The sequence below is a fragment of the Schistocerca serialis genome, chromosome 5, assembly GCF_023864345.2.
Source record: "Schistocerca serialis cubense isolate TAMUIC-IGC-003099 chromosome 5, iqSchSeri2.2, whole genome shotgun sequence".
NCBI lineage: Eukaryota > Metazoa > Arthropoda > Insecta > Orthoptera > Acrididae > Schistocerca > Schistocerca serialis.
The window spans coordinates 613,855,520-613,877,903 of record NC_064642.1 but is presented as its reverse complement, the minus strand read 5'-3'; the positions used below and the strand labels follow the sequence as shown (position 1 = coordinate 613,877,903).

The following is a 22,384-nucleotide window of genomic DNA, read 5'->3' as shown; positions in this document are numbered from 1 at the left end:
CATTTTAGTGTGGTTTACAAAATTCTGATGCTCTTGGAGTATCCTCTGATGTATTGTTTCTTTTATGACATAATGTAAGATCTTTTAATGTTTTACACCTATGAACATATGGGCTTTCTGTGTCATCATAGCTGCGCAAGCGTGGTGACGCCTGTTATTTGGCGCTCTGTGGCAGTTGACTTTCAAAGTGAATTTCCTTTTATGCAAGATGAGCTATGTGTGAGAATGTACGATGAATTTCTTAAATCACAGAGCGTTTGACTCTCATTTAAAAATCAACTCTTTGAGAACGACCATTAGAAGATCAGACATTTATGTCATTATTAAAAATGTTACTGGCACTTTTGTGTGATGTATACACCCTTAGAGACCTGTGTTGAATGCATCAGCATTCATTCCTATTGTTATCAGTAACTTCATGATGTCCTTTGCGATTGCCTTGAGTAGTATTATGGGCTGTTGTACCTTTTGTAAATGTTGTCAGTTCGTAATTGCTGAACAGATCTCTTTTATTCATTGTGTTGCATTGTAGACCCCCCCCCCCTCCCCACCGCGCCCCCCATTCTTATATATTGTTTTGTTGTTTTGGATAACATAAATATGTTCACCAAAGTTTGTGGCAGTCAGAAAAGTGGAAGAGGATGGTTGCATTGGGTATGCAGGTTTCTGTTGAATTGAACCGTGTGCCTAAACCAATCTGTGCATTGCAACGTAGATGTATAAGGAACTGTAATGATTGTTCTGAAATAATGAAAGTCATTCAAATTAAACATAGTTTATTATTTCACTTGTAGCATGTATGTGGGCCCTCACCAGTATGTGGAAGTCCCACACCACTCATACTGTTTAGCCACATAAGTCAGTCTCTTTCATCAAGTTTGCATTAAGAATGTTTCAATTATTTGATTACTTCACCTAAAATTGTTCAAGATTTATCTGCTGTTTACAAATAGATGCCTATTAAGATATTTGTTTGTCATATGCTACTTACATCAATCATACACACATATTACTCCATGAGCTTCATACTGCCCAAAACTTTCAGTTATTCACAGCTTTACAAAATTATTTCCCATGGATATTCAATCCTACAATGACTCAAATACTTCTCCTTGTTACTTTAAAATTGATTATAGTCAATATTAAACTTTTTCTGTAGTTCTGGGCTTTAGCTGGAGGTTTGCCCTTGATCAGTAACCACTGACCGACTCTCTTCAACATCCTGAAAGCACATGCAGTTCACGAAGTATTTCCTGACCATAGGTGCATAACTGCAACTTTCAGAATCTTCTACAACATCATTGATATTGTAATCACTGGAAAGGAGCTGCTAATATCAATCTTTAATAATGGTATCGATTATGGTACCCTTACAGCGTACATCTGAAATGTACATATGAGCTATCACCATGACATGAAGATGCAGATGCAGATGCAGTAAGAACCTTCAATGAGTTTTTGTTTTCACAGCATTCTCAGAATTTAAAGATTTATTTAGTTTTTTCTTCTTTCAACACTCATGAATCATAAGATTATTTTTCTGTAATTTACAGCTTTCAATGAACTTGGAAATTTATGCTTCACAATTGAATTTGACTTCACGGTTTATTGTTTTGCTTACTAATTGCCAGTGCCAAATGTGTAATTTTTTGTTGAAACAAACTAACATTTCATTGATTCCTAAATTAACCACTTACTTGATAATTCACCAGTAATTACTGATGCCATAATTCTCAATTGCCCTAATCAACGTAATAACAATGAATATACCTCTCTGGTTTTCTCAGAATCCAATCATACATTCATCAAGCATTGTAGCAGCCCAGTATAACTACATAAACCCTTATCTTCAAATGGTGATTGTAAATTTTCCACAACTTTTAGCAGTAATTGCCCCATGAAGTTATGCATACATGAATTAATTTACAGTTAAACTTATTTTCAAAATCACTTTCTGTACAACCTTTGGATTATTACTGATGCCAGCAATTGTTTCACACAGTCTATCATGTTTTAGGTATGTTTCAGATATGTTCATTTAGTTCAGCAAATAAATTTTGAATTTCTCATAGCAAAAAATATGATACTGCCATGTTGAACATGTGCAATATGTGATAACTCATGAGTAACTGTGATGACAATTTATGCCACATGAATACTAAATGATGTTGATTTATCAGTTTTTGAAGAGAGATTACTTAGGGATATGTAGTAAATTATCTAATTGCTTCAGTGTTCATAAGCTATTGGAAGAGAATGTGAAGTTAATTCGGTAATGAATTAAATTCACACGTCTTATTGGCAACAACACAAATTATCAAATTATTTATTTAATAGTAATAATAATAGTAGTAGTATTAGTATTAGTAAACTGCATTGCATCCAAGAAGTAAACTTTCCTACTACATCTCAAATATTTTGCACTTACCGTTGTTTACAAGCAATATGAAAACTTGTGCCAACTAATAAGAGTAAATTCTTATACACTACAGTCAATATTTACATGATACAGTACGATGGTATAGGAAGGACAGCTTGCTACTCACCATAAACAGGAGGTGTTGAGTCGCCAACAAACTTAATGTTTGCATGTGTTGTTGTTGTTGTTGTGGTCTTCAGTCCTGAGACTGGTTTGATGCAGCTCTCCATGCTATTCTATCCTGTGCAAGCTTCTTCATCTCCCAGTACCTACTGCAACCTACATCCTTCTGAATCTGCTTAGTGTATTCATCTCTTGGTCTCCCCCTACGATTTTTACCCTCCACGCTGCCCTCCAATACTAAATTGGTGATCCCTTGATGCCTCAGAACATGTCCTACCAACCGATCCCTTCTTCTGGTCAAGTTGTGCCACAAACTCCTCTTCTCCCCAATCCTATTCAGTACCTCCTCATTAGTTATGTGATCTACCCATCTAATCTTCAGCATTCTTCTGTAGCACCACATTTCGAAAGCTTCTATTCTCTTCTTGTCCAAACTATTTACCGTCCATGTTTCACTTCCATACATGGCTACACTCCATACAAATACTTTCAGAAATGACTTCCTCACACTTAAATCTATACTCGATGTTAACAAATTTCTCTTCTTCAGAAACGCTTTCCTTGCCATTGCCAGTCTACATTTTATATCCTCTCTACTTCGACCATCATCAGTTATTTTGCTCCCCAAATAGCAAAACTCCTTTACTACTTTAAGTGTCTCATTTCCTAATCTAATACCCACAACATCACCCGACTTAATTTGACTACATTCCATAATCCTCGTTTTGCCTTTGTTGATGTTCATCTTATATCCTCCCTTCAAGACACCATCCATTCCGTTCAACTGCTCTTCCAAGTCCTTTGCTGTCTCTGACAGAATTACAATGTCATCGGCGAACCTCAAAGTTTTTATTTCTTCTCCATGGATTTTAATACCTACTCCGAATTTTTCTTTTGTTTCCTTTACTGCTTGCTCAATATACAGATTGAATAACATCGGGGAGAGGCTACAACCCTGTCTTACTCCCTTCCCAACCACTGCTTCCCTTTCATGTCCCTCGACTCTTATAACTGCCATCTGGTTTCTGTACAAATTGTAAATAGCCTTTCGCTCCCTGTATTTTACCCCTGCCACCTTTAGAATTTGAAAGAGAGTATTGCAGTCAACATTGTCAAAAGCTTTCTCTAAGTCTACAAATGCTAGAAACGTAGGTTTGCCTTTCCTTAATCTTTCTTCTAAGATAAGTCGTAAGGTCAGTATTGCCTCACGTGTTCCAGTATTTCTACGGAATCCAAACTGATCTTCCCCGAGGTCGGCTTCTACTAGTTTTTCCATTCGTCTGTAAAGAATTCGTGTTAGTATTTTGCAGCTGTGGCTTATTAAACTGATTGTTCGGTAATTCTCACATCTGTCAACACCTGCTTTCTTTGGGATTGGAATGTGCCTTTGGTAAATAATATTGTCTAGTCAAGGATAAGAGAGGGCCAAGTACCAAACTTCGCATAACAGCATACTTAATGTTTACCCACTCCAAATTTAGTCGTATTCTCTATCATCAACAATTTATGAACTACATATCAAAGGCCTTGTCAAGATTATTCTAATATATGACAATGAATTCTACCAAAACTGAGTTTGGGTTTGTGATCACCTGCTTAAAAGTGTGCTGGTCGCCTTTGGAACACAATACAGCAGTGATCTGTACTGCATGTATTTGACAAGTATGTGGCACCAGATGTTTATGCACAGGACACTTAATATCCATAAATTGCTGGTCGATTGTCTGAGGGTGTGAAGGTGGGTGCCCGATAATGTCCCAAATGAATTGCAACAGTTTCACATCAGGCGAATTTGGTGACCAAGGCATAATGTGAGTTCACTATCATGCTCCTCAAACCACTTAGCAAGTGCAGGTAAATGTCACCCATAGCATAACACTACCCCACCAGCCTGAGTCTGTGGTGTTATGCACATTTTGAGCGTCCTTTCTGCTGGATGACTTGATTTGGTGTAACAAGAAAAATGATTCACCTGACCAGGTGACAAGTTTCCATTGATCCATGGTCCAGTCTCAATGATCCTGTGCCTACTGCAATTGTTAATGATGATGCAATTAGGTCATCAAGTAAATGCGTAAGAGTTGTCAGTTGTGATACACTGTGTTCATATAGGTGCAGTGAACTGTGTGTTCTGAAACACTTGTGCCTGCACCATGTGGTACTCTGTTATCGGATCTGCCTTAGAGCGGGTAAGTTTCCAACCTTGACTGCTCCACTTAAATACTTTCCTTAGCACATCATGTACCCACATCACCAGTCCTGCAGTGGGCAGTGGTCATTGTGTTTTGGCTCATCGGATTAGATTATAATTACTGGTCACTTTCTTATATCTACTTTTACAAATAGGTATTATTACTGGATATTTCATTCTTTCAGGACTTTCACATTCACTCATCATTATTATTGTTGTTTTTGTTGTTGTTGTGGTCTTCAGTTTGGAGAGTGGTTTGATACCACTCTCCATGCTAGTATATCTTGCACAGTTCTTTTCATCTCTGGATAACTTCTGCAACCTAAATCCTTCCGAGCCTGTTTACTATATTTGAGCTTTGGCGTATTTCTACAATTTTAACTCTTCACACTACCCTCCATTACCAAACTGATGATTCCACGATATTTCAGGATGTATTCTACTCACCGATCTCCACTTTCATTCATATTGTGACATGACTTCTTTTCTTCCCCACTTCAATTCAGAACTTCCTTGTTAATTATTCAATCTATCTGAGTAATCTTAAGCACTCTTCTGTGGAACATTTCAAAATCTTATATTTTCCCCTTTTTAATCCGCATCGCACTTCTGTGTACGGCTACACTTTGGACAAATTTATTTTCTGAAGAGACTTCCTCTAGTACCTTCCGCCGCGGAAGTCGAACACGCGCCAGAACAAATGGACGTGGTCAGCCCATAGAGGGCTCCGCCTCCACGGCGGCTATTCCACGCAGCGGCTCTCGCGCAGCGAGGGCACCACCGTTACGCCACGTGCAGACAGTGGCTAATAGTCGCTCCCTCCGGTTTCGTATATAGGGACCCGCTCTGCCCTAATCCAGTCAGTCTAATACTCGCTCTGGATTTCGTTTGTATCTCGGCGGTACTGCGTTCTGGTCGTTGCTCGTTGTTGACATTTGCCTGGCTCTGGTTCTGAGTGGATTTACTGTTGGTGTTTGGTGTTGTGGTTTCCACAAGCCTCCATTGTTTATCTCTTCCTTGTTGTGTCGTTCATAGTCGGTCGTGGTCGGTTGTTGTCAGTTGTCGTTGGTCTGTCGCCCGACTCGTCCTGTGTTTACCCGGTGGTGCATGCTCCACTGCCGGCAGCTTCCTCGCCCGGCGGCTCCGATCTGCAGCCCAAGGCATTCCTGCAGTTGGTTTTGGTTACTACATTGGCGACAAGGTAAACGGAACATAGGAGTATGGTAGAGAAATTGCTCGCTCTCTTAGAGCAACAGCAACAGCTCATACGACAGCAGCAGTAGCAGTTGGAGTTCTTAACAGACGTCACTGCAGTTGCTCTCGGACAGGGTCAATAAGTGGGATTCCCTCCCACCTCTTCTCCCAAGTGCCCCGCTTTCAGACACGTTCCCACGTCCGCCTTCGTCCCCACCGTTCAACGACGCAAAAGAGGATTGGGTAATGTACCTGAATCGTCTGAAGCAACATTTCATGGCCTTTCAGGTGTTGGATGACTCTCTGCAGCGGTCATTATTCTTGTCTTGGGCCTCACCGGACACGTTTTTCTTGCTGCGCAAGTTGGAACCGTTGGCCGACCCCGTGGCTCTCTCCTTTCACGAGATCTGTGTGTTGCTAACTAACTATTATTCCCAGCGATACCATGAGGTTGCATCTCGCTTGGAATTCCATCAATCCCACAAGCAGCCGGGTCAGTCCTACCGTTCCTGGGTGACGGATTTGCAAGGCCTCGGCCGCAAATGCAACTTCATGTGCACCAATCAGCAGTGCAAGGCGTCATATGCAGATTCGTTAATTCGGGATGTGGTCATTCAACTGGCGCCCGATCCAGAGGTCCGCACTGCGGCGTTAAAGTTGGACAACCCCTCGTTGGAAGACATTCTGCGTATTGCCAATTCCTTCGAAATTGCTCAGGTGGCGAACAAACGTCTCATGGCACGGCCCCAGGTGGCAGCGGTCGAGTCCACTTCCTGATCCACTCCTACCCGCCGTCGACGGCGCGCAGTCTCCAGAGGACACCGCCGTTGAGATTCCTCACTGTCTGACGTCTCGATGGCGTCCGAACCGCCGGTTGCCCCTCGACGTCGGCCGCGTGCCCCCCTCCCGTCGTGCCCCCAGTGCTTATCGGCCCACACTCGAGCTGGCTGTCCCCATCGCTGGAAGACCTTTTCACTCTGTGAGAAAGAAGGCCACCTTCGATCAGTCTGTCGTAGCCGCTCGATTCCCCCCCCCCCCCCCCCCCCCTACCCCCCCCCACCCACCCACGTCCCGCCCCGCCCCTGCAGGCCAACAGGAAGCCGTCCATGCTTTACACGCAGTCGCCCCTCGGACCGACACATTGGCTCAAAATTTATTCCTCACCCTACGCATCTTTAACGAGGACGTCCGTTTCCAGGTCAATACGGGGGCCACAGTTTCTTTGGTCAATCTGATGACGTATGCACGTCTCGGGTCTCCAGAATTGTCCCCACCCTCTCAGAGGTTGGTCGCCCACGGCGACGGTTCCATCCCTCTCAGTGGGCAGTTTTCTGTTATGGCCATCTGCAAAAACGATCCCCGGCCCCTTACCCTATTTGTGACATTTTTGGACTAGAAGCGTTTACACGGTTTGGCTTTTCCATTCAAGACAAAGTGCAGTTCGTTTCAACTACGGTTCCATTTCAGGACCTAGACGATATGTGCGCGTCCTTTTGCTCCCTGTTTTCGGCAGACCTGGGCTGTGCTTCCGATTTCCAGGCACACATCACTTTACTGCCGAACGCACGGCCTCGCTTTTGTCGGGCTCGGCCTATTCCGGTAGCTTTGCATGTGGCCGTCAAGCAGGAACTCGATCGGCTCCAGTCTGCGGAGGTTATCGAGCCAGTACAATCGAGTGCCTGGGCAACGCCCTTAGTGGTCATCAAGAAACCCAATGAATCGCTTCGCCTCTGTGGGGATTTTGGGGCTACGGTCAACGCTCAGTCTTTGGTCGAAACTTATCCCATTCCTCGACAGGAAGACCTTCTCGCTAAACTGGCAGGTGGCGAGTACTTTTCTAAGATTGATCTGACAGAAGCCTGTCACCAATTGCCGTTGGATGCGGAATCGCAGGCCATCGTCGTCATCAACACGCCTTTCGGTCTCTATAAATACAAGTGTCTTCCGTTTGGCATTTCCTCTGCCCCTGCTATTTTCCTGTGGTATCTCGAGCAACTTACGCAACCAATAGCGGCTTGTGTCAATTACCTCGATGATATCTTAGTCACGGGGTGCATGCGTCAGGAACATCTGGGCAACCTCAGTACCTTATTTCACGCACTGCAGGCTGCGGGTTTATGTTGTCGGCTGGAGAAGTGCAGTTTTTTTCAACCAGAAGTGGAGTACTTAGGACATTGGCTCAGTAAAGACGGCATTCGCCCTTCGGACCGCAATGTCGCACCCATCGATGCCCTTCCACATCCACAAAACTTATCCGAACTCCAGGTATTTTTGGGGAAAGTCAATTATTACTTAAAGTTCTTACCCCAAGCCGCCCACGTCGCGCATCCCCTAAATCGCCTGCGTCGCAAAGGGATACCTTACACATGGACTTCAGCCTGCGATCAGACTTTCACCCGCCTGAAGACGATACTTAAATCTGCCCCTTGCCTTACGCCTTTCTCTCCGGATCGTCCCTTGGTGGTGGCAGCCGATGCCTCAGTGTACGGGATTGGGGCAGTCCTGGCACACAGGAATAAGGATGGGTCGGAACAACCTGTGGCATATGCATCTAAGACGTTAACCCCTGTGCAAAGGAATTACTCTCAGATCCAAAAGGAGGCTCTTGCCATTATTTTTGTAGCTCAGAAATTTCACATTTACCTGTTTGGGGTGCAGTTCGCCCTCCTCACGGATCACGAGCCCTTAGTGTCACTTTTTGGGCCCCATTCGCACCTCCCAGAATGGACGGCTCAGCGTCTTCAGCACTGGGCGTTGTTCTTGTGTAATTACACTTACACCATCCGCTATAAGCCCACCAGCCAACACACTAATGCAGATGCCTTGTCAAGTCTCCCAGCAGGACCCGATCCGGCGTTCGACCAGCAGGAAGTCCTGTGCTTCCACATCGACTCTGCCCACTGAGAGACTCTCGATGGTTTTCCTCTGACAGATACGCAAATTGCCGCTTCCACATGCAGGGACCCCATTCTGCGGCAAGTCCTCCGCTATGTGACCCATGGTTGGCCTCCCTACCTTACCCGATGTTTGAAAACTGACTTCAGCCCGTGCGTCACATCTCACACAGACTTTCGGTGATGGAGGATGTCCTCCTGTTGTCCACGGACTCGGATGCCCATCAGGTGGTCATCTCTCCGGACTTACGCCATCGCGTCCTGCACTTATTGCACTGCGGACACTGGGGGATGTCTCGCATGAAGACGTTGACTCGACGACATGTCTATTGGCAAGGGATCGATGGAGACATTGAGCACCTGGTCTGTGGTTGCACAGTGTGTGCGTGTCATCAGGCTAGTCCTCCACGATCTTTCGCGCCCTGGCCAACACCCAGCCAACCCTGGGACCGGATCCATCTCGATTTTGCTGGCCCCTTCTTAGGCTCCATGTGGCTCCTCATGATTGATGCCTATTCCACATACTCATATGTGATCCGCATGGCGTCCACCACCACTGACGCCACCCTCACCGCCTTGGCCCAGGTGTTGGCGGCCATTGAAGGCCTTCTTCAGACGTTGGTCACAGATAACAGGCCCCAACTCATGGCGTCCTCGTTTCAGACCTTCTGCTCCGCTAACGGTATCAAACAAATTCGCTCTCCCCCCTTCCATCCTTCATTCAATGGCGTGGTGGAATGCCTGGTCCGCACTTTCAAACAGCAGCTGATGAAATCAGTGGAGCCGTCGGCCACCAACTCGGCCCTCACCTTGTTTCTCAGCATCTACCGCACTACGCCGGTGGCTGGTCATAGTCCTGCCGAACTCCTTCACGGGCGACAACCTCGGACCCTCCTCCACCTCCTGACACCATCCCCTTCTAGGCCCCGCTCTCGCCCCTCCCGACGCTACGCCCTGGGCATGGCCGTGTGGGCCCGCTCCTATGGCAGCACACATGCATGGACGCCCGCTACGGTGGCGGCGGCTCATGGGCGGCAAGTGATGACTGTACAGACACACAGAGGGCTTGAGCGTCGCCACCATAACCAACTCCGCCCTCGGGCCCCTGCCTTGATTCCTCCCCCACCGTCTTCCCTGCTTCCTGGTGTGGACACGTCCCTCGAGGTGGAGCCCTTCCCTTCAACCTCCATCTCCTCGCCGACTCTGCAGACACCCCGTCCGCCTCGCGGGGGTATAGAGACGCCCTCTGACCCCCTGCCCTCTGGTGACACCTTGATGGATGCCGCAGACAGTCTGCCCTCCCCTCCCCCAGTGGTCCCTCCGGACGTCTCACAACCCGTGCCCTTGTTCCGCCCGCCTCGGCATCCTCTGGTGCATTTCCGCCCCTATGCACCAATTCCGGGGGGGAGGGATCTAGTACCTTCCGCTGCGGGAGTCAAACACGCACCAGAACAAATGGACGTGGTCAGCCCATAGAGGGCTCCGCCTCCGCGGCGGCTATTCCGCCCAGCGAGGGCACCACCACTACGCAATGTGCAGACAGCGGCCAATAGCCGCTCCCTCCGGTTTCGTATATAGGGACCTGCTCTGCCCTAGTCCAGTCAGTCTGGTACTCGCTCTGGATGTCGTTTCTATCTCGGCGGTACTGCGTTCTGGTCGTTGCTCGTTGTTGACATTTGCCTGGCTCTGTTTCTGAGTGGATTTAATGTTGGTGTTTGGTGTTGTGGTTTCCACAAGCCTCCGTTGTTTATCTCTTCTTTGTTGTGTCAGTCATAGTCGGTTGTGGTCGGTTGTTGTCAGTTGTTGTTGGTCTGTCGCCCGACTCGTCCTGTGTTCACCTGGTGGCGCGTGCTCCTTTGCCGGCGGCTTCCCTGCCTGGCGGCGCCGATCTGCAGCCCAAGGTGTTCCCGCAGTTGGTTTTGGTTACTACACTTCCTAACTTTTAAATTTAAACATTAAAATATTTCTTCTTTTCAGAAACAGTTATCTCAATAATGTGAGTCTGTATTATATACCCTCTCTTCTTTGGCTTAATTGTGGTGTGTTATATCCTAATCAGATTCCCTCAGCTTAACCTGATTTAACTCACTGACATTCCATTACCCTAGTTTTGCTTTAGTTGAAGTTCATCTTATACCCCCTTTTCCAGGCACTATACATTCCATTCATTTCCTCTTCCAAGTACTTTGCCATCTCTGATGAAAGTAAAGTGTTGCTGGCAAACCTCAAAGATTTTTTTTTAAAATTTATTTTTCCCCGAACTGTAATTCTGTTTCCAAATTCCTCTCTTACTCTGCCTCTCTCTTCTCTTAACTACTACTTTCTTTTTGTGTTCTTGAAGTCTTGTGACCTTGATCGCAGATCTTAAGCACTCAAACTCTCAGCTTCCACTGTAATTGTCCTTGACCCAGTGTAAACAGAACTGGATTATAGTGTTGGATGAATATGTTAAGGAAATCGTTAAATTTCTCATTAACTTTGCGCTCTTGATAAACTTCTTACCGTTTTCTGTCCAGTAAATTCATTCTGGATAGCATGGCAGAGTCTACACGTATGATTTTTTGAAAGCAATGCTTCTGACTTAATGATGTGGATGCTAAATCCTATTGATAGGGATGCTTCAGTGTTGCCATTTGACCATCACAGTTAGCCAAACCATTTATTATGGGGCGACACACGTTTCACAAAAAACAGTTGCATTTCAAAATAAATTACGAATCACTGTTGCACTGTATTTTTCTGTTGTTGGTATGGAGCTAGGCATCCTTCCCTTTATCAGTACTATCCTAGATGAAATCAATAATGAAATCACCACATTCACTGACCTCCCCACTATGTCTGCTAAGTCTTAGTGTTATGTCAAATATCCGGGTGAGGTTTAACACTAGAACCGCCAGATTTTTTGAACGTCCCATCTCTCGTCAATACATTTACAGTAGGTTTTTAGTCATTTTTTATTTTAATGATGAGTTTTCCTGTAGCAAATAGTCGCTCTAATTGTCTGTTAGTTTGTTTTAATTCCAAACATTGAATATTTTTGTAGTTTTTGTCCAAATCAACTTAATTATGCAAATACTTGAAAATAGTTTGTAATATCATGAATCAATTATGTATTTTTATAAAAATGCAACTAAGTCAAAAGTTTTCAGTACAAAATAATATTTTTTACTAGTAAACAAGAAAAAGTAAGACAAAATCGATACATTTCCATAGCCAGGTCGACACTTTGATACATTTTATACAAACTTTACCATCTGTGTAAGTAAATGTGTTACTGTTAGATACGTACAGATTATTGTAATCTATAGGCTGAGCTTTACAATTTGCACAAATATAGGACTCTGTAACAATATACAGGGTGATTCAAAAAGAATACCACAACTTTAGGAATTTAAAACTCTGCAACGACAAAAGGCAGAGCTAAGCACTATCTGTCGGCGAATTAAGGGAGCTATAAAGTGTCATTTAGTTGTACATTTGTTCGCTTGAGGCGCTGTTGACTAGGCGTCAGCGTCAGTTGATGCTAAGATGGCGACCGCTCAACAGAAAACTTTTTGTGTTATTGAGTACAGCAGCAGTGAATCGACGACAGTTGTTCAGCGTGCATTTCGAACGAAGTATGGTGTTAAACCTCCTGATAGGTGATGTATTAAACGTTGGTATAAACAGTTTACAGAGGATGGGTGTTTGTGCAAAGGGAAACGTTCTGGACGGCCGAGAACGAGTGATGAAAATGTAGCACGCATCCAGCAAGCATTTGTTCGCAGCCCAGGAAAATCGACTCGCAGAGCTAGCAGAGAGCTGCAAATTCCACAATCAACTGTATGGAGAGTCCTACGAAAAAGGTTAGTTATGAAACCTTATCGTCTGAAATTGGTTCAAGCACTGTCTGCAGCTGATAAGATTAAAAGAATAGTTTTCTGTGATTTTATCCTTGCTCAAATGGAAACAGATGAATCTTTCGTTTCAAAGATTGTGTTTAGTGATGAAGCAACTTTCCACACTAACAGGAAAGTCAACCGTCACAATATCTGTATATGGGGCACTGAGAATCCGCGGGAAACAACTCAGTATGAACGTGACTCGCCTAAGGTGAAAGTTTTCTGTGCCATTTCAGCCAATAAAGTTTTTGGTCCCTTTTTCTTCGAAGGTGCTACTGTAACTGGACTACAGTATCTGGAGATGTTAGAGAATTGGCTGTTCTCTCAGCTCGAACAAGAAGCACAACAATTCATATTTCAGCAGGATGGAGCGCCACCACATTGGCACTTATCTGTCCGTAACTACCTGAACGTCAACTACCTGAGGCGATCGATCGGCCGCCAGGCAGCCCGTGACAGAGCACTTCATCACTGGCCTCCAAGAAGCCCTGATCTTACCCCCTGCGATTTTTTCTTATGGGGGTATGTTAAGGATATGGTGTTTCGGCCACCTCTCCCAGCCACCATTGATGATTTGAAACGAGAAATAACAGCAGCTATCCAAACTGTTACGCCTGATATGCTACAGAGAGTGTGGAACGAGTTGGAATATCGGGTTGATATTGCTCGACTATCTGGAGGGGGCCATATTGAACATCTCTGAACTTGTTTTTGAGTGAAAAAAAACCTTTTTAAATACTCTTTGTAATGATGTATAACAGAAGGTTATATTATGTTCCTTTCATTAAATACACATTTTTAAAGTTGTGGTATTCTTTTTGAATCACCCTGTATTTGTAGCAGCCTTGTTTGTCACATAAAACACATTGAAATTGATGTTTTCCTTCTTTGCATGATTTTCGCACCTGATAGGTGACTTCCACCAATGCCTGACAATTCAGTGTGCATAGTTAAAGCTTACTCAGTTTCTTTACAATCCTTGGCAACCTCTTCTGTTAGTTTGAGAAGGAAATCTTGCTTTGTTGTTTAGATATTTATTGCTTCCCTGTAGATTAACAAATCATTGATATCTGCTATATCTAGAGTATTATAAAAAGCATGAACAGTCCACCTTTTTCTCCCAGCTTTCACTGAGTATTTGCAGGCCATATGATCAAAATCATTTACCCCTATGAAGTTTCATTGTAACATGTCATTGTGTCAGGCTTTAGCTTTGAGTTGCTTCCAATTTATACGCTTGTATGTTACAAACTGAGAAATTTTACAGTGTATGCAACAAACTGAGAAATTTTCAATCTTTCCTTGCTTTTCTTGGTACAGTCGGAGGATTATGTCATCATTATTGAAAGCTGCAGTCTTGTACATGTTCTTGCGAATTTTTTTTCATGCACTCAGGAACTTCGCATCTAATTTTGTTTATTGCACCAAATAAGCTTGTTCAGTTTGTTTTCAGATCTCATAGTAGTGAAAGATGAACTACTTGTCACACATAAAAAAGCTTCTTTTATTTGGGTATGTCCCTGTAAGTTTCTTCACTACGAAGTCACTAGATGTACACCACCAGGATGACTTTCATCATTACCAAGATATGGGAAAGCATTTAATGTATACTTGATATCTTCATTGGCAGCTATCCAGATTTTCTGTCTATACTTGTTAGCCTTTAAGACATAAAATGAGTGAACTGACATTTACACTTGGAAGGGAATGATTGCTCATTGACCCAAATATATGGACCAGTAATGCAGATGCATTCTCAGCTTTCTATGACTCTCTTCCATGTGTATGACATAAGGGCAGACTTTCATTTTTAATTGCTCTGACCATGTTGACCCTAAACTAAAACTGAGGAATCTCATGATTTCCTGGGATGGTTGCTGACACCACAGACTTGTAATATTGTATTCCTCAGTTCTCTTACCAGAGCAGATCCACATATATTCTTCTGGATTGAGTGGTCCCTCTACCATACAGAATAGCAAGCAATACAAAGCTCTTCTAATGGTAATGACCATTTGTCGCCTCTTAATGCTATTAGTGCCTCAGTTTCAGTGAAGTTTTGAATATATTTGAAAACAAATTCATCAATAAACCAGAAATATAAGATCTCGGAAACATCTTATTTCTTACCTTTTACATTGCTGTGTGCACATGAAGATTCACCAGAATCTTCATTGCTGCCATCTGATTCATCTGAGCTCCCTGCTGTAGTCTGTTTGTATCACAATCACATCTTCAGATTCAACTTCTTCAGTGTTATTTGTCAAAGCAGACAACTCCTCATCACTCATGTGTGTGACCAAGATGATGATCCTTTATTAAAAACAATGAAAACAATCAGTTTTTGACAAAACAATTTAATTGGGTAGATAAAGGACTGGAGAGGTCTAGGAAAAGGGGTGGATATCAGGAAAGTCACCAGAACCACGAGTCGGGGGAGACTTACCGCATGGGATGAGATTCATCTAATGCAACAGTGGTTCATGTTTTGTTTCTAAATCCAAGTGTCTTTCATGAAATATATGTGAGCCGCATAATAAATGTTTTGGCTGGCTCTACTGGTCCAGTGAGAGCACAAAGCATTCCTATAAACCAGGTTAGCTATGAAGAGAAAAGTACTGTTTCTGAAAATCATGATGATAATGCACTCACACAATTCAGATTTTGAAACCAAATTATAAACTACTAACCATTTGCAAAGGCAGATGATTATTATTTGTTGGTTATGAACTCCAGATTAAAACAGAATAACTTCCAGAAAGATAGAAAATTAAGAAGTTGGGATCTGGACAAACTGAAGGAACTACTCGTTATTCAGTTTCAGTGGGTGTTTTTGGCTACAACTGACAGAAGTGGGAAAGACAAAGGTATATTGTATGTAAACTGAAAGTGGAAAGAGGAAGAAAGGAAAGGAAAGGGAGGGGATCATTGCTGTCAGCTGCATTGGGACATTACGCGAAATCAATGATGATGAGTGAAAATGTGCACCGAACTGGGATTCGAACCTGGGATCTCCTGCTTACTAGGCAGATGCAGTAACCAATGCGCCATCCAAGATACAGCTGTATCGCAAGTGCATGGTCTATCGCAGCACGCCTCATGGCCGATCCACACTCCCATCGAGCACCACCTACCCGCAACCACTTTCCATTTCTTCCATGTTCTCTCTCTGAGATTCCCACGGGAGGTTTGACTTATGTGTGCAACCACACTGAAGATTGTGGATTCAAGGGAGTGTGGATTGGCCATGAGGTGTGCTGACATAGTCCATGCAGTTGTGATAACACTGTATCCTGGATGGTGCACCTTCCTGCTAAGCAGGAGAACCTGGTTTCAAATCCTGGTCTGGTACACATTTTCACTCATCACTGCTGGTTCCACGTAATGTCCCAATGTAGCTGACTGCAATGATCCCCTCTCTTTCCTTTCCTTTCTTCCGCTCACCGCCTTTAATTTACATATAATGTATGACAGCTGAGGATTCTGTGTGGTGTCTGTTCTTTCGGACATGGGATGATTATATATAATCATATATAATACATATAACATACAAATGGATAGCTTAACAATATTATGAAAAGGCCACACACACACACACACACACACACACACACACACACACACACACACACACACACACACACAAATGCAACTTACACATGGGTGACTGCAGTAATCTAGTAAATACTGGTAGTAAAATAAATAATAGTAACATTAAATTGGTATTTCTTGGGATACGTAACATGTTTAATAGTTATTTCATTGCAATCCCTAACAGTGATTTTAGAAATTAAGAAGGAATCTATCCCTTCTGTCTTATTTGATGGCAGGTCTTGTAAATGTCTGTTAAACTCTGACACTAAACTGGATCCCCTATGTTTTCCATCTTGACACTCATTTCTGCTTTTATCCCATCATCATCAGACGAGTTTTTCCCACTTCTAGAGACATTCAGTGTACTCTCTCTATGTAGTCTGCTTGCTCCACTGTAACAGTTGAGTTCCCATCGTGCTCTTAATGTTGTCACCCTGGCTTTTAATTTCACTGAAAGATGTTTAGATTTTTCTATGTTCTGAATCAGTCCTTCTGAGAACTATTTAGTTTCCAATTTCTGCACATTTTTCCTGCAGCCATTTTGCCTTGAATTCTGTGCACTTCCTGTTTATTTCATCCCTAAATGACATATACTGCTATATTTCTTCTTTCTCTGACTATTTTTGCACTTATTTTGTCACTCATTTAAAGTTTTTGCTTCTGTTTCCGAAGATTTCTTTGCAGTTACTTATATTTGTCTACCCAACTTCTGTTATTGCTCTTTTTAGAGTTGTCTGTTTCTTTTGAACTGAATTGGTTACAGTGGTACTCATCTGCAGCATTAGAGAACTTCAGATCATCATCCCTCAGTACTTCAGCATCCTACTTCTTTCCACTTTGATTCTTCTGGATGATGCTCTAGAATGCTCTAGAATCTTCAGTCTACCCTTCATCATTACTAAATTGTGATTGAAGTCTATATCTGCACCTGAATATATGACTTAATATCCAATAACTGATTTCCGAATCTCTGTCCGACCATGAAGTACTCCAGGTGGTATCTTCCCATGTCACTGGGCCTTTTTATGTTTATACATCCTCTTCTTGGGATCTTTGACCAAAGTGTTTGCTATTATTAACTGAAAACAATAGGAAGTCCAGGTTGGCATATTAGAAATATTATGAAAAAATAGATTGCTACTTACCATGAAGATGACAAGTTGAGCTGCAGATAGACATGATGAAAAGACAGTTATGTATAAGCTTCCAGCCAAAGCCTTCTTCAGAAAAGAAAAATGCACACACAACCCCACAAACAGGCACACCTTACTCACAAATGGCCACCGTGGCCGGATTACAACAGAACTGTGTTGAAAGGAAGAAACAGTTGGGAGCGGGGTGGGGAAGATGAAGGGGTAGCAGGGTATGGGTGGGGGAAGAGGTAAAAGTGCTATGTGGCGTAGCATGCAGGAACTAGAGGTGGCAGGACAGGGCTGGCAGGTGCAGTGTCGGGACACTGTGAGAGAGTGAGAGAAGGGGAAAATAGGCAGCAGAATGGAGAGGAGCAGAGAAAGGGAAAAGACTGGTGAATGTGGTGGCAAAGAATAGTGCACAATGAGGGTAAGGGGAGACGAATTGTGAATAGGTGACTGGACACAGAGGGCAGAAACAGTTGGATGGTGTGGGAACAGTAGGTTACTGTAGATAGGGAGCAGTGCACAATGAAGGTAAGGGGAGATGAATTGTGAGGAGGTGACAGGACACGGGGGCAGAAACCGTTGGGTGGAGGTGTGGGAACAATAGTTACTGTAGATAGGGGCTAGGATGACTTTGAGAGTGGAGCATGTGTTGGAAGGATAACTCCCATCTGTGCATTCCAGAAAAGGTGGTGATGGAGGGGAGGATCCAGACGGCCCAGGTTGTGAAGCAGCCATGAAAATCAAGCATGTTGTGCCACAGATTGGGTCATCCTGCTCTTCTCCTGTAGTCATACCAATATAAAAAGCTGAACAATGATTGCAGCTCAGTTTGTATGTAATATGGCTGCTTACAAAGTTGGCATGGCATATGAAGGGGTCGGATTACCCCATTATAGGACTGCAATAGGAAGTGCTGGGCAGATGGGTTGGGTGCTGGGCAGATGGGTTGGGTAGGTCTTGCACCTGGGTCTTCAGCAGCCATGGGTATCTGCAAGGCACCCTTCTATGCCAACCTGTTCATGGGACATCTAGAGGAAACTTTCTTAGCTTTGCAAAACCAAAACCCCAAACCTCTGGTCTGGTTCATTTTCATTGATGTTATCTTCATGATATGGATCCAGGGCCAGGACATCTTATACTCACTTCTTCACAACCTCAACACCTTCTCTCCCATTCACTTCAATTGGTCCTCCACAAGCCAGCATGCCACAATCTTGGACATTGACCTCCTCCTCTCTAATGGCTCCATCCACACCTCTGTTCACAGTAAACCGACCAACCATCAACAGTACCTTCATTTCGACAGCTGTCATTCCTTCCACACTATAAAATCCCTCCCATACTGCCTAGCAATCTGGCGACTCTGTATCTGCAGTGAAGGGAACTCTCTTGCCCAATATGCTGAAGGTCTCACAAAGACCTTCATAGACAAACACTATGTCCCAGACCTAGTCAGCAAACAGAGTTTTTGTGCCATATCCACACATACAACAATATTCCAACCTTCAAGAACTAGCTGTAAAGGAGCACATCCATCGTCACCCAGTACCACCTCAGACTGGATCAACTGAACTACATCCTTCATCAGAGCTTGGATTATCCATTATCATGCCCTGAAATTAGGGACATCCTACCCAGATCCTTTCCACCCCTCCTAAAGTGGTTTTCTGTAGCCCACCCAACCTGCACAACACCCTAGGCTATCCCTATGCCACTCCCAACCCAACATCTTGACATAGGGATGATATCCTTGCGGAAGACCCTGGTGCAAGACCTGCCCAATCCATCCAACCAGCACTTCCTATTCCAGTCCTGTCGTGTGCTTATACTATCTCATCAGAGTCCTAGCCACCTGTAAAAGCAGCCATTTCACTCTTACAGAACATTGTACTTCTAGAAATATAATTTTGTAACATGAATACGATGAGACAAAGTGGGCAAGCTTATTTATGCTTCAGAAGAAACCAAATGAACAAGTGGCTTTTTGTTTATGTTTACCTGTCATTTGTGCACAGATTGGAAGGTAACCCCATTGCATATATGTCTGCATTAGGGTATTGAGAACAAATGGTTCTATCTTTTTTGCTCCTGGCGCTGTTCAGAAAATGTTTGTTCCCCGCAGACTTTACCTTGAGAAATATATTACTGTGTGGTACTTAATATAGTGTTGGGCTCAGATGTCTGACTCATACAGATAGGTCATGGTACCAACTTTTGTGTGCAGCCAACTTCTTGCTGTGAAATAATGTATTCAAACAACATTACAGCAGATATTGGCAACAAGAGAAAAAGTTCAATAGAATTTTAGTACCTGAAATTCTTTACAATGTTAGCAACGTGGTAGCCTAAGTTTTAGGACACACAAGATTGTTGTGTAGAAAGTTAAGTGTCCTAATTATTAATTATGTTAAAATGTTCCTCCAATTGTTTTATGAAAAGACAAACTACCTTTTTTGGATGAAACATTGTTTTCATGGTAGCATGAATTCGTGTTAGAACTTTCAGATGGTGCAAGCCATAAAAGGAAAACAACCATAATAACTAATTTGAAGTTAAGGAGTACATTTGATGGAAATTAACATTGTGTGAATTAATAGTCATTGTGTAATTATGTTCATTGCCATTTCAGGAAAATGAATATAAAGATTTACATTCTAAGATTGACAAAGTAAGAATGAATTTGGAAGTGTTGAAAGATAAAATCAGTGACAACAGAAAACAACTGAAAAGAGCAAGAAATGTAGATGAGAAATGTCAGTATCAAGTTAGTGCTTTACAAGATGCTATTAATGAATTAATGAGAGAGTTACAAGAACTAGAAGAGCGGACACCATCTGAAGCTGATCTTCATCACCTGACAGATGAAAAGGTTTACATCAGTTATTTTACTTTGCTGTTGAAGATTTTATTTTGTGTGCATGTTATTATTTTGCACAATAAATCACATTGTATTCAGTTCTAGCCTACCATTATATGTTTATTATTAATAATATTGTCCGTCTTAGATAGCTGAGTGGTCAGTGTGACGGAATGTCATGCTATGGGCCTGGGTTCAATGCCCAGCTGGGTTGGAGTGTTTCTCAGCTCAGGGACTGTGTGTTGTGTTGTCTTCATCATCATCATCCATCATCATCATCATCTCATCCCCATCAAAGCGTAAGTCGCCGAAGTGGTGTCAACTAAAAAGACCTGCACCAGGTGACCTGCCTATCCAACGGGAGGCCCTAGCCATACGACATTTCATTTTCATTAATAATACTGCATCCCATACGTCCTTTTTGTTTACATATAGAGTGAATTATTAAGAAATCCCAATTCTTAATTTTACACATTTATTTCATGTAGGCATTAGTTCTTATATGTTGAAGTGTTTAAAAGCACCTATTGAGACATTCTACTGCTGTCATGTCTGAGAAATCAAAAAGCATCTGCAGGAAAGCGCCTTATTGTCATGAACTTGTACACTCAACACGAAACAGAAGACACACAAATTCTATTAATATCTTGACATATAATTAATAACATATACTAAAACAAACTTGTAAAGATTCATTTGGCGTTGCTCTGACAGCAAGCCATTGGTGTTACAGGTAATATTCTGTAACACTACAAACAGCACCAGTCCGTATCTTTTGCACTACTGTCTATCCCAAATGGATACGAGTTTTACAGCTTTTTGTTTGCAAATATCATCTGATAGTAATAACACATAGAGATACACATTTCGTGACAACTGGACACATTACATAACCATAACAACAGTAACCAAGGTAAAATTTTTTTGAGAGAGAACTCTGGCCAGCAGATTAAGACAAGTTACTTCAAAATCGCACAGACCCGGAAGGGCAATACACTCTTCACAAAATCGCAGAGTCAAGTAACAACGAGTGCATGAAATGTAAATACGAACATCTGAGCTTGCAGAGCTGAAATCAGTGCATAGAGTTGAACTACTAGTTGCACACAACATATGCGAACCAGACCTTCCCTTTTTCCCAGTCCTTGTGAAGAAGAGTGAAAAATGACCTGGAAAAGATGTTGTGCTGTTCCACGGAATGTGTGTGTCGCTTGAAGCACTGCTGTTGGCGCCCTAGCTCCACGGTGTGCTAAAATTCCCAACTGCCGGCACCGTGCTCTTCGCAGGCATCTTCCCCTAGACGCAACTCTCACAACCACTTTTGAAGACTAAGTGAGGAAGCGATAACCACACAAGGGAGTAATCTGCGCCCCCTGGTGAGATGCCAGCTAAAAGTTATCGATAGTGCCATGAGCCATGAGTAGAAAACCAGCAACGAAATACTTATAAATATAAATCTTAATATTGATATTAAACTGTTTGAAAGAGAGAAATGTGGGAATTTATGTTGTTTCTGGGTGCTGCCATTCACCACGCAGTCATTCCAGTTATAAAGTACAGTATAAGCTTCCACTATGCTGTACGAAAAAGAACCTTATCCATTTTTATATGGGAACACTACATGTTGTACAACAGTAGTAGAAGGCTTGGGGCAGGTACTTTGCAAGCAGCTGCTTCTTCCTCCCTACTTTTGATTTTCTTTTTGTAACATCTGCTCTTACCTTTGGTCCACTCTTTCAAAAGTTTTGCTGCAATACTTTTCTTATACTTTTGTAAATTCTTTGTCCAGTATTGTATTAAATTTATATGTATCTTAGCAAACAATTCTTCTGAGAAAATAATTAGTAACAGCAAGTGAACATGATCTTCACAGGTACAAGAATATTGCAGGCTTAAGTCTTTAGTGGAAGTGCAAGCTGCAGAATACTTTTCAAAGTTGAGAAGCTTGGAGGATGAACAAGCGAGAGATCAAAAGATAACTGATGATGAAGTCAGCAATTCTTACCGTGAAAAAAAGAAACTTCAAGAATGTGTGTTACGAAGCAAACAGTTAGAGGATAGACATCAACAATTCAGTGAACATTTATGGTAA

General features: G+C 42.8%; 1 protein-coding gene across 1 annotated transcript in view; it reads left to right on the top strand.

Annotated features, from left to right (window-relative positions):
- Nucleotides 1-22,384, top strand: part of LOC126482136 (uncharacterized) — a 103,250-nt gene extending 80,866 nt beyond the window's left edge. Inside the window, exons 7-8 of the mRNA XM_050106112.1 lie at nt 20,065-20,304; nt 22,166-22,384. Coding sequence (XP_049962069.1) covers nt 20,065-20,304; nt 22,166-22,384 — 459 coding nt within the window. The remainder of the gene's footprint in view (nt 1-20,064; nt 20,305-22,165) is intronic.